Source organism: Leuciscus leuciscus (assembly GCF_965113295.1).
Source record: "Leuciscus leuciscus genome assembly, chromosome: 8".
Taxonomy (NCBI): Eukaryota; Metazoa; Chordata; class Actinopteri; order Cypriniformes; family Leuciscidae; genus Leuciscus; species Leuciscus leuciscus.
The window spans coordinates 20,187,560-20,199,560 of record NC_138732.1 but is presented as its reverse complement, the minus strand read 5'-3'; the positions used below and the strand labels follow the sequence as shown (position 1 = coordinate 20,199,560).

General features: G+C 35.5%; 2 protein-coding genes across 2 annotated transcripts; both read left to right on the top strand.

The window, feature by feature from the left end:
• Nucleotides 1-5,982: 5,982 nt before the first annotated feature.
• On the top strand, nt 5,983-8,080 carry LOC309505337 (uncharacterized protein; the record flags this gene model as incomplete). The annotated part of the gene is made up of 5 exons (XM_082178710.1): nt 5,983-6,050; nt 6,287-6,397; nt 7,140-7,217; nt 7,414-7,612; nt 7,984-8,080. Exons 1-5 carry the CDS (start codon nt 6,026-6,028, stop codon nt 8,078-8,080), a joined length of 510 nt encoding a protein of 169 aa, XP_082034836.1. The 5' UTR covers nt 5,983-6,025.
• LOC309504948 (serine/threonine-protein kinase pim-2-like) lies at nt 7,849-10,334 on the top strand. Its single transcript, XM_082178252.1, has 7 exons — nt 7,849-8,331; nt 8,487-8,581; nt 8,686-8,736; nt 8,979-9,357; nt 9,462-9,641; nt 9,816-9,957; nt 10,242-10,334. The coding sequence occupies exons 1-6, from the start codon at nt 8,097-8,099 to the stop codon at nt 9,917-9,919; spliced, it is 1,044 nt and encodes a 347-aa protein (XP_082034378.1). The 5' UTR covers nt 7,849-8,096; the 3' UTR covers nt 9,920-9,957; nt 10,242-10,334.
• Nucleotides 10,335-12,001: the final 1,667 nt, after the last annotated feature.

Below are 12,001 nucleotides of genomic sequence, written 5' to 3'. Positions count from 1 at the left end.
TGTACAGATCATAGTTGACTCTTCTAATAAGAGGATTGATGATCTGTCAAAGCAAGTTTATGACTTCAAGGTGAGTCTGGAAATGACTCAAAAAGAATTTGATGACTTTAAAATCTCTTGTGGCACCTGGTCAAAGATCTGCAGAGAAACCAGGTCAGATCTGGACACAATCTGTAAAAGTTTCAATTCTATCACAGAGAAGGCTGACTATCTGGAGGGCCAGTCAAGACGGAATAATATTGTTGTGGACGGCATTAAAGAGTCTGTGAGAGAAAAAGTGTCTGATTCTGAAGATAAAGTGAGAAAATTATTCAGTGAAAAGTTACAGTTGGATCATTTGAAAATAGAGCTTGACTGGGCTCATAGAACTGGGAAGCCAGTGACACCTTCAGAAAAGCCCAGACCTATTGTGGTCAGATTTCTGCGGCTTAAGGACAAACTGGCTGTTCTGGACAGAGCAAAAAACTTGAAGGGCTCAGGCATTTTCATCAATGAGGACTTCTCTGAAATCGTCCGTCAAAGAAGGAAAGATCTACTCCCGGCAATGAAGGCGGCTCGAGAGAGAGGTGACATTGCATATTTGAGATATGACAAACTTATTGTCCATCCACCAACACAAAATCCTCCTCAACAAAGGAGGACCAACATTTAGAGGTTGGTTCAATAGTTGCCTACTGTGTTTTCTTTATACAATATTGTGTTTTTTAAAAAAAAATTACAGTAAATAACACTCTATGGACTACTACAATACATCTGATTTTGATTTTAATATTTTTGATTTCTCTTTAATTGATGCTTATAATTTTGATGTTGACCCAGATTTACATTTTTTTTCATCATTTGATACGACAAACCTTTGCAGATTTTATGATGAAACTCAGTTTAATGACTTATATGTTTCCATGCCTTCTAATATATTCTCCACTTTCCACTTGAATATAAGAAGTCTTCCTTGTAACTATGACAAATTTATTCATTATTTATCTTTACTTAAACATAATTTTTCCGTTATTGCTTTATCTGAAACATTGCTTACAGAAGACTCTAGAGAAATATTTAAATTATCAAATTACAATTCAGTTCATTATGTAAGAGAAAATAGATCGGGAGGTGGAGTATCTTTATTTTTTTTAGACAACTATGAATTTAAAGTTAGGGATGATCTATCCCTGAATTCAGTAGAATCTGTTTTTGTGGAGCTCTCTGGTGTTTTTGGTGGAAAAAACGTCATAGTTGGTGTCATCTATCGTTCACCAGATTCTGTTGTCAAAGATTTTAATGAATGTCTATCCAGTTCTCTTGATCTGATTAACAAGGAAGATAAACTTTGTTATCTTAGGTGATTTTAATATAAATCTTTAAAAAAATTATCCAGATACATTTACTGCAGATTTTCTAAATATACTTTATTCTAGTTATTTTTTCCCTCTTATTCATAAACCTACTCGAGTAAAGGAGAATTCAGCAACTTTGATTGATAACATCTTAACAAATAATTTGAGTGAAGGAATGAAATCTGGAGACTTGTATTTAGATCTGTCTGATCATTTCCCTATATTCCAATTTTCGTTAATCAAGTTTAATACAACTAAGCAAAAAAAGAAAAAGATGCTTAAAAGAATTATGAGCAAGCTAAATGTTTCTAAATTTAAAGATATGCTTGCCAGTACTTCATGGAATGATCTTTACAAAGAAAAAAATGCTCATTTTGCATATCAAAATTTTATGAAAATTATTAGCGGTAGTTTCAATGAATGTTTTCCAATTATTATCTCTACTAGGAAATATAGTCAGGCCTTTAGTAAGCCTTGGTTTACAGTTGACTTGTTGAAGCTGCTGAGGAAAAAGAATAAATTGTACAAAAAATATATTTCAAATCCTACACCCCTTACCCATGGTGCTTATACATCTTGTAGAAATAAATATACTTATTACATTAGATCGTTAAAAAAGAAATATTTCTGTGAAAAATTTAAGAGGTGTTCAAATGATACTAAAACCACATGGAAAGTTATAAATCAGTTGCTGCATAGAGATAAGACTCATTCAGAATTACCTTCAGTTTTTTATGAAGGTGATAATTCTTTTAATAACTCATTTGATATAGCTCAAAAATTTAATATTTTTTTTGTTAACATTGGACATGAATTAGCCAGTAAAGTTCCTGCTTGTAATGGTAATCCACTAGATTTTATTATAAGGAATTATCCTCCTATTTCTTTTTTTCACCCTCCAGATGTTCAAGAAATAAGTGATATTATTGATGAATTGAAAACATCTTCAACCGGTCATGATAACATTTCTTCATTCCTTGTCAAACAGATCAAGCAGTTTATTTTGCAGCCACTGGTTTTCATTTTTTCACTTTCTCTGAAAACAGGAGTTGTACCAGAGGATTTAAAAGTTGCCAAAGTTATTCCTCTGTTTAAAACAGATGACCCTTGTTGTTTCAATAATTATAGACCCATATCCATATTGCCTTGTTTTTCAAAAATATTAGAAAAAGTTATATATAAAAGGATCTTATTCCATCTTGATTCTAATTTAATTCTTTATAAACATCAGTATGGCTTTAGGAAAAGTCATTCCACATCTATGGCCTTGCTTCATTTGATTGACAAAGTTTCCTCTGCATTAGAAAATAATGAATTTACCTGTAGTATATTCGTTGACTTCTCAAAAGCTTTTGATACAGTCAACTATCATATTCTATTGAAAAAATTGCAAAAATATGGTTTTCATGATGTTACGTTTGAATGGTTAAAAAACTATATTTCAAACAGACTACAGTTTGTTTGTATTAATGGATGCTATTCCAACAAAGCCAGACTACTTCGTGGAGTCCCACAGGGGTCCATTCTTGGACCATTATTATTTCTTATTTATATTAATGATTTATCAAATGTGTCAAATATTCTTTTTCCAATAATGTTTGCAGATGACACAACTTTAGTTTATTCTCATTCAAATTTTAATTTTCTGATTAAAAATGTAAATACTGGTTTAACTGCATATGCTACATGGTTCAGATTAAATAAGTTATCGTTGAATACAAAAAAATCTAATTATATAATTTTTTGTGGAAAAAAATCATATTCTAAGGACCTCTCAAAAGTCACAATGGAGACTGTGGAGATATCCCAAGTTTCAACAACAAGATTCCTTGGAATTTTTGTTGATGAGAACTTGAATTGGAAGACACAAATTGACTGGGTTAGCAAGAAAATAAATAAATCTATTGGTATAATTAGGAGGATTAGCAATCTTATTACTACAAATTGTCTTCTTACACTCTATTACAGTTTAATTTATCCATATCTTTCATATTGTAATATAGTTTGGGCAAGCACTTTTCCTTCTACACTTCATAGAATTTTGGTTCTTCAGAAACGTTTTGTCAGGATTGCAACCCGATCTGAGTCACATTCTTCATCTGTGCCTCTATTTCAGAATCTTCAGATACTTACTGTGTATGATATTAATATCACTCAAATATGTGTTTTCATTTATAAGGTATATTCTAATTATAAAAATTTCCCAGAACACTTTAAGACTTATTTTAAATTTAACTCACAGGTTCACTCTTATTCAACTCGTCAATCCTTAGATCTTCATCTTCCAAAGTTTCTTACGTGCAGAGGTCAATTTACTATCAGATTTAGGGGTACCAAATTATGGAACACTTTTTCCCACTTAGAAATAAACTCCTCCTCATTAAAATGTTACAAAATATATTTAAAAGCCCATTTAACTGCTGTTCTAAATTTTTAATATAGAAATTATTTTATTTTTATGTTTTGATCATATTTTTTGTTTATTATTTTTATTACTGTAATTGTCATTAAAATTTGTTGATGTTATGTGTGTGTGTGTATGTATGTATGTGCATGTGTGTTTTGTGTGTGTGTTATGGATATATGTATTTCACTAGTTTGTTGTTACTTTTATGTAGTATAATGTTTTTGTTTTTTATGTTTTTTGTTTTGATTTTATTGTAATTATGTCTATAGGTGGAGGCGTTAAATAAGCCCATTTGGGGTTTTTTGCCTCTTCCTGCACATCATTAAATTGATAATATTTGTCTTATTTTGTTTATATATTTTATGTTTTGTTATTATTATTATTGTTTTTTTTCTTCTGTGCAAATAATTTAAAAAAAAATAAAAAAAAAAATAAAAAAAAAAATGTCTACACGCAGTCCTACCTGAATTAATCCGCACCTCTAAATAGGCTTACTAGCACTATAACTATCATTGGTCATCACATCAGTACAACAGGCTTGTTAAAAGAAAGTTTACTGCACACAACGGCTGCCACATATTTTATTTATTTATTTACTCAAGCGCCCGAGGGCATAATCAGGTTCATTTCAACAACAGGCTTATTTCCATAGGAGTATGAAATCTATACAGAACACTGGAATATAGTCAACATTTCAAAACCTTTGGCGATTTTAGGGGATTATTAATCTTCTGAGTTTTACAAGTCCTCAAAAAGTACCTAGGCTTGAGTTTGTCCACTTAACAGCACATCCGCAGAACATTTCAGAAACGCGAGATCAAGAAACTAACTGGAAATTAAAATAATAACAGGCCTTATTCATTCCATTTATAAACATTTCGTTTCATATAAACTGCCTATGCCTAACTGTGCGTTCACACCGGACGCGAATAGCGCGTCAAATTCAAAAAGGGATCATATGTCAAATTCGCGCCTGCCGCGTCTAGTGATACGCTTGACCACTTTGTATCAATTACAAAAGTTTGAAGCGAAATTTCGTCCGGTGTGAACGCACCATTAAAGGCTATGCGTGTGAAGTGATAATGAGAACATATTTGCCTCTGCCCTTTTCTCTTCAGAGAACCTGTTGCTATCCACCGAACCAATGTTGTGGTTCTAACAGCACTGAACTTGAATGTCACGGCCGAACCCCACTTTTAGTAATCACACAATAACTTGACAATTTAATTAAAATGTTATATCAATATAGGCCTACATATTCTTTTTACTTATTTTTTTATGGGAATTTCCTGGTAAAATGAAGGTAAATAAAATATTATTTTATATTTTATTTTGCCTTTCCACGGACCACCTGCAGTACCCTCACGGACCACTAGTGGTCCGCGGACCACAGTTTGGGAATGGCTGCACTAAATATTACAAAAGCACTTTGGTCAAGAAATACTGCAACGCTTTAATAATTATCAGACTATTTTTTTGTAAGCAAAGAAAAAAAAAAGTTTCACTGTAATCAACAAATCTTTTGCTGCATCAGGTTAAACCCACAATGCAATCTGTCGTTTTAGTTTGATATTTAATGGGGGCAAATTTAGTAAGTTTATAGTTAACAGGGTAGCAATTGTGAACAATTTTAATAGAGAATTAATTTGGATTTCTTCACCACTACTACTAACCGGTTGGATGACGCATTAGTGATACTGAAAGCTGATTGGCCTTGATGGTTATATATGCGGAAAAGGGGCAATTTAATTAATTTATATGATGTCCGATTTATTCTCCCTTGTGGCATTTTCCACGGGTTTTAATAATAAAACTGGTCTGAAAGAATGAATATCATATTAAAGAAAACGTCAACATTACATTTTAATAAATCAGAGTCGATGTGCGCATGCGTGATTCGAATTTTAGTTGCTAATAGTGACGCATTTTATGAATTCTGCAATCTGCATGTATCCGCACTTCACGATCGACCGCTGTCTGTTGGTTGAGAGACGAGGAGAATTAACAGACTTTTGCTGAGACTTTTCTGACACAAAACTTGATCTTTCAAAGCTATTTTCTGGATTTCTGAGGAGACTTTTATTGTAGAAGGACATCGGGGGATATATCCTTTATATAGAGTTACATTTTTGAAAGCGTTATATAATTTCGGAGAATATTTTTATTTGTTTGTTTAATATTTTTTTCAGGGGTGAAAATTTTTATTTCTGAGGAGATTTCTATTGTATTGTGTTGTGTTGTGTTGTGTTGTATTGCAGTTTGGAGGAGGTTTACGTTAACTTAGATGGCTCACATGATGGGCGAAGGAGGTGAGTGCTTTAATTGTTCATTTATGGTTTATGGTATGATGTTGTACAATGACTGACCACATTAATTTGAAGAACCCATTTGATCACATTTATCTGATTCCTTGCATGCGAAATAAAGTTTTGAATTTGAGTAACTTAACTGAAGTAAAAATTTGTAATTGACCACAGACATTGATTACTGATTATTATTATTAAAATATAACTAACTATGTGATATGTGAAATATCCATCCTAAGATCACTCCAGATCCAGGAGAGCTGCTTTCCCTCAGACGGCTGGTGGTCAGGAGGTTTGGAGACCCGATTCTGATGACCGTGATCAGGATCCGCTGCCCCGAGATGGACAAAGTAAGTTACACAATTTCCTTACTTGAGTGAAAGTAATATTACTCAGTTACAAGTAAAAGTTGAAAAGACTGATTTTTACTCAAGTAAAAGTACAGAAGTACTTGTTTTTAAAAGTACTTAAGTATCAAAAGTAAAAGGTAAATGTCAATGCATTGTTTTATTATTGTTGTTTGTAATACTTACAGTACCTTATGCCTCTGAATCTATGCCTGCCTGCCCTCATATCAATATGAAATGTATTTCTAGAACACAGTTCCTGTAGTGGGATTGAATGAGAGATTGAATAAGTGCTCTCAATAACGTCCACAATAGTTTCGGACACCCAGTTTCGGGCTGTTCCCTCAAATAGTGCCCTATTTAAAGTTTTTTGGCTTTTAGTATGAATATGTCAGCCACTGTTATAAGCTAGTGTGCTCCAAAACAATGACATTTAGAAGACCAAACCCAACGTTGAAAATGAAAATCAGATTGATGTCAGAATCCAACTACTTTCTACTCAAGGACCTTGACAGAAATGTAGTGGAGTAAAAAGTATGATACTTGACTTTCAAGTGTAGTGAAGTTAAAGTAAAATGTTTCCAGAAAAAATAATACTCAAGTAAAGTACAGATGCTCAAAAAGTGTACTTAAGTACAGTACTCAAATAAATGTGCTTTGTTACTGTCCACCTCTGCCAGACCCGACCCAGAAACAGAGTCAGGATCTTCCTGGATATCTGAGTTTTCTGTTTCTGTGTCCACAGGTCAGGCTCACGGGACGAAGGCGAAGGGGAACTCAGATGATGGACGTCCGTCCACTTCATCTAAACACACTCGCAGAGGTCAGAATAGGCTTTTAATAAAGAAGTTTAATGGCTTAGTTTGTATTTCTATTTTCAATGTCTGATTTGTCAACTAAAGTAACGGTAACACTTTATTTTGATGGTCCCTTTTGAACATTCTGTCGACTATAAGTAACTTTGCAACTACAAATGGGTCTAATAGTTGTTTTCATTTGTTTTTTCTTCATTTCACCAGAACGTTGGAAGAGGCCTGATTGTTTCCTCAGGTTCTGGAAGGCTTTTAAGGCTGTTTTCTGCTGCTGTTCCAGGAATGCTGTGGAGCCTTTTATTCCTCCAGCTGATCCTGTTCCTGAACCATCATCACCCGCTCCAGATCACTCCGGCGTCAAGCCAAATAATGGTAAATCATTATTTCTCCAACATTATTTTAAACAGTATTATCTTGTTTTCCACTCAAAATAAGGCTTGTTTTTACAGAATATTAAAATGATTTCCCCCATTATAATATTATTTTCTCGACCTGCGCTGACAATTTTTAAATAAAACAATGGATCTAGCAACTACTATATCTACTGACTACAAGTAACTTTTCAACTACATGTCAACTTATTCTAACCCTAACTAGTAGAGTTAGTAGATATGTAGGTGCAATGTTACTTATAGACTTATAGAATGTCTTAAAGGGAATAAAAATAAAGTGAAACCAAAGTAACTATTTGATGTGACCACTGACATTGATAATTAATATTATAAAAAATAAATAAAACAAAAACAGTTTTTGATGTCTGAAATGTTCCATCCTCAGGTCGCTCCAGATCCTGGAGAACTGCTTCCAGAGATTCTTCTCCGTGCTTCACGTCATCCTCAGCTTGGTCCTCACCCTGGTCCTCACCCCGCCCTGAGACCCATGTCGAGAGGATGTGTAGAGAGTCGCTGAGTCTGAGCAGCCGAGGCTCGTACTGCTCCGAGTGGAGGTGGAGTGGCGATGGATCGGAGAGGCCAAACCAACAGGGTTTGTCCAGGTCCGACAGCCTCGAAGGGTTTCTGTGTCCTCCGCTGCCAGGTCAAGTTCCTGTCGAGCCAACAGAGACATCAACTGGCCGAACTGCTCAGGGTGCCGTGGAGGCTTCTCCAGTGAACAAGAGCTCAATAGGTGAGACTGAAATAAGGCCGGGCAGTGTAAAGTCTTCAGATAGAGATTTTGCTATTTCATGCATAACTGAGTCAAGTTAAAACAATACAAATAACAATAAAACAATGGATCTAGCAAGCTAATAATTGTCTCACATTTTTCTGTTTGTTTTTCAGAGTCCTTTGAGTCTTTCTATAACGTGGAAAAGATGATTGGATCCGGAGGATATGGCAAGGTGTTCCTGGGAACACGCAAATTTGATGGCAAAAAGGTAAATCTTACTGAATTGTACAAACATTTTGCTCTTGCCTGCATCAAAACACATTTAAAACAATTTACAGATGGTTTAATAAGATGTTTTTTTTGTGTGTGCAGGTTGCCATCAAGCGGATGCGCAAGATTGACAACGATCTTTATCTTAATATTGTAAGTTGGCCAAAACCTGAATGTGTATGGAGTTGTTTAAGTGCAGATTACTGTAGTTAATACACCCGTAGGAAGCATTAGGTATAAATGTGATCAACAAATAAGCCTAGAGGCACCAAATAACTTTGAGCTGAAAAGGCTCTTTTGAACGCATCTAAAAAGATCAAAGAAAAGTACATTTCAAAATGATGTTTTCTTCAGATTTTTACCCAGCTAACCTTCTGTCTGCTTCTTCTCTCTAGCCTGGGAATCCCGAACCTCTCGTTACAGAAGTGGCGCTGCTGATGATGATGAGGCGAGAATCCATAAGCCCCTTCGTCATACAACTGTACCAGTGGTTTGAAGAGCCTAGAGGATTCACTCTGGTTATGGAGTATCCGGAGCCCTGCGAGAGATTGCTGGACTCAATCACTCGTGATCCTTGGAATGACTGGTTCTCACAGGTCGTCATGAGACAGGCTGTGCAAGCAGTGCAACACTGCATCCATCATGGTGTTTTCCATAATGACATTCATTCACAGAATTTCCTGTTGAAGAAAGACACGCTAGAACTCAAGCTGATAGACTTTGGCTGCGGTCAGCTATTTAGTAGTGAAGGCTACGAGAGCAGCATATACAGGGGTGAGCATTTTGGGAGTGTGGAAACCTGAAGCTAGTGACTTACTAATTATTTGATGATGCTTAAAAAAAAAAAGCTCAACGATGTGCAAATGTGTTTCTTACAGGAGTTCCGGATTACTGCCCACCTGAAGTCTTGACAGAACCTCGATTCCACGCCGTCCCTGCAAATGTCTGGTCTCTAGGAGTGTTGATGTACGAGGTGTCGAACGGATGTCTTCCTTTTCTTAATAGAACGGAAATCTTACAAGCCAAAGTAACATTTGAGAACCGCAACTTTTCCAAATGTGAGTGAATAATGATGAGAACATTGATAAACACACACATAAAGCAAACGATTTGTATAGAAAGTTTAACGGTTGAAGTGTGTCAGAATTTTTATATATAGCTCAACGTATAGCGAAAATGCCAGGTCACATGGTCATGACTAACCAGCTCTCTCCTTATTAAAATGTGTACAGACTGCAGGGATTTGATTGGACAGTGTCTATCCCGGGATCCAACAAAACGCCCCAGCTTAGAGCAGATGTTACAACATCAGTGGTTTGATCGTGATCTACACTAGATTGGAGAAGCTGAGGAGATTCACTCGATCAGTTTCAGGTGTGAGGAAGTGTAACAGGCAGAGTAGGATTATTATCTTTTGTCTTAGATTCTGGATTATTTGTAGTGAGATTTTCAAATTTGTGTTCATTGTAATGTTCTTGTTATAGTCAAATCACCTTCATTTATATAGCGCTTGATACTATACAGATTGTTTTAAAGCCGCATCCCTGTAGTAAACAGGAAAATAACAGAATCCGTAAACCAAACAGAATTCAATTCTGTTCTAGCTCTAAAAAAACATTCATGAGTTGACTTGTTCTTATACTCTTTGTTTTGAATAGGAAATAACACACTTGCTGAGAGCTCTGAGCTGGAGACTTGACCCGAAGCCACAAGTCCAACACCAACCTGACAGAAACTCAGAGCCTGTCCACCAGGGTGGGAATTATACCGCGGCCATGGCCGCCGTTGCCCTACACTTTGGCCTTCATGCCCCGTGAAAAAAAAAAAATCGTACGGCCACAGTGGCCTGTGTGCCCTGGCCCTGTCCAAGTTCCATGTATAAAGCGCCAGTGCGGCATAGTGGGCTTGCTTTGAATTACAGCGAGCAGGGATCTGATTGTTTCACACGGACCGTTGTTCAATGTTTAGGAAGCACACCATAGCGCGTGATACATTTTGAATTTAGTTGGCGCGATGGCGGAGAGTAAAGATGTCCATAAACGGCAGAGAATGTCTAAAGTTTGGAATCGCTTTCTTTCAGCGTCGCTGAAAGATCAAGGTAACGGTTCTGTCCCTCGCGTTTTTTTTTTTAACCCAGCGCCAATATTTCTGCCCGTGCCGAAGCCTATACATTGATGTTCGCTGATTAATCCCATACTGTATTTGTAGTGATGTCGTGATGCGGGTTGACTATATATGATGTTTAGCTTTGATGTTTTTAAGTAGTAAACGAACGTCACGTTCAATTGCAAGAGAGTATAGCCTAAAAAAATAACCCCTTCACACACACACACACAGACACACACACACACACATGCACCCTCGTCTCTCTCACGCGCCAGTCAGACCAATTGCGGCAATGCATCACATATGCTTAAACTTTTATGTAGCCACTCAACAATAATTTCAGCATGCATTCACGGCCTACACCGGGACGTGATGGAGGAACAAATATTGTATTGCAGTCTTTGCGAGACCTTGATTGTTTGTAGGCTATGTCACAAAAAACAACAAAAAATGAAACTCCCCAGCCTGCTTCTCCAAATCCACTCGTATGGGGAAGACATAATCGGCTAGCAAAGTAATTGAGCATAGAACATTTTCAATTAACAAAAAAATATAATACTACAAAACGTGCTAATATAGGCTACTTCAACTAGCCTAAGTGAAAAACAAAATTCTGTTCTTTTTCAATTTAATAAAATGCATATTTGCAATAAAACATTCCCCTTTTCAAAGCTACACTTATTTTATTTTATTTTTAAATTGTATACATTGTGTACCTGTTTGGCTTGATATTTTATATTCATTTCATTTATTTTTGTTCTCCGGTGGGTAATTTGCAGAAGGTGCAATCCTTTTTTTGTAATGTTGTATTAAGAAGACAAAACTAAGGCCAAATGGCCTTTACTATTTAAGCTTGTATTCATAGTTTTACATGTTATACATGTTTTACAGTATAAAGTTGACTTAACTGTATTGTTATATAATTGTTGGCACTGGCACGTTTACAAACACTAAATGGGTAAAAATTACAATAAATAGGCTTAGGCAATAGGCAATTTTTTTTTTTGAGAAATAAAAGCCAAATGCTTGATAATTTTACAGCCACATCATTTTCGTTATGCATTGTTTGTTTTGGTTGTTTAAAAACACACTGATATTTTTATCCGATTATTTTATACCTTCTGGAGGAAATGGTTCTCTCTCTCACACTCACATGATATAGAGGACTGAATGAATATTTTTAATGCTTTTATTGGCATTTGTGGTGTTTCTGAATGCTTTTATTGGCATTTATGTTGTTTCTATTGTTGTGTGAGGGTGTATACCTTCTGGATGTAATGGCTCTCTCTCTCATTAAATTTTTTTTTTTTTT

Bases quoted from the DNA above. Each gene is read 5' to 3' on its own strand.
- LOC309504948 (XM_082178252.1), top strand. From the start codon at position 8,097: ATGTGTAGAGAGTCGCTGAGTCTGAGCAGCCGAGGCTCGTACTGCTCC. The intron at 8,582-8,685 runs GTAAATCTTACT...TTGTGTGTGCAG, and splicing joins GCAAATTTGATGGCAAAAAG to GTTGCCATCAAGCGGATGCG. The intron at 8,737-8,978 runs GTAAGTTGGCCA...TCTTCTCTCTAG, and splicing joins ACGATCTTTATCTTAATATT to CCTGGGAATCCCGAACCTCT.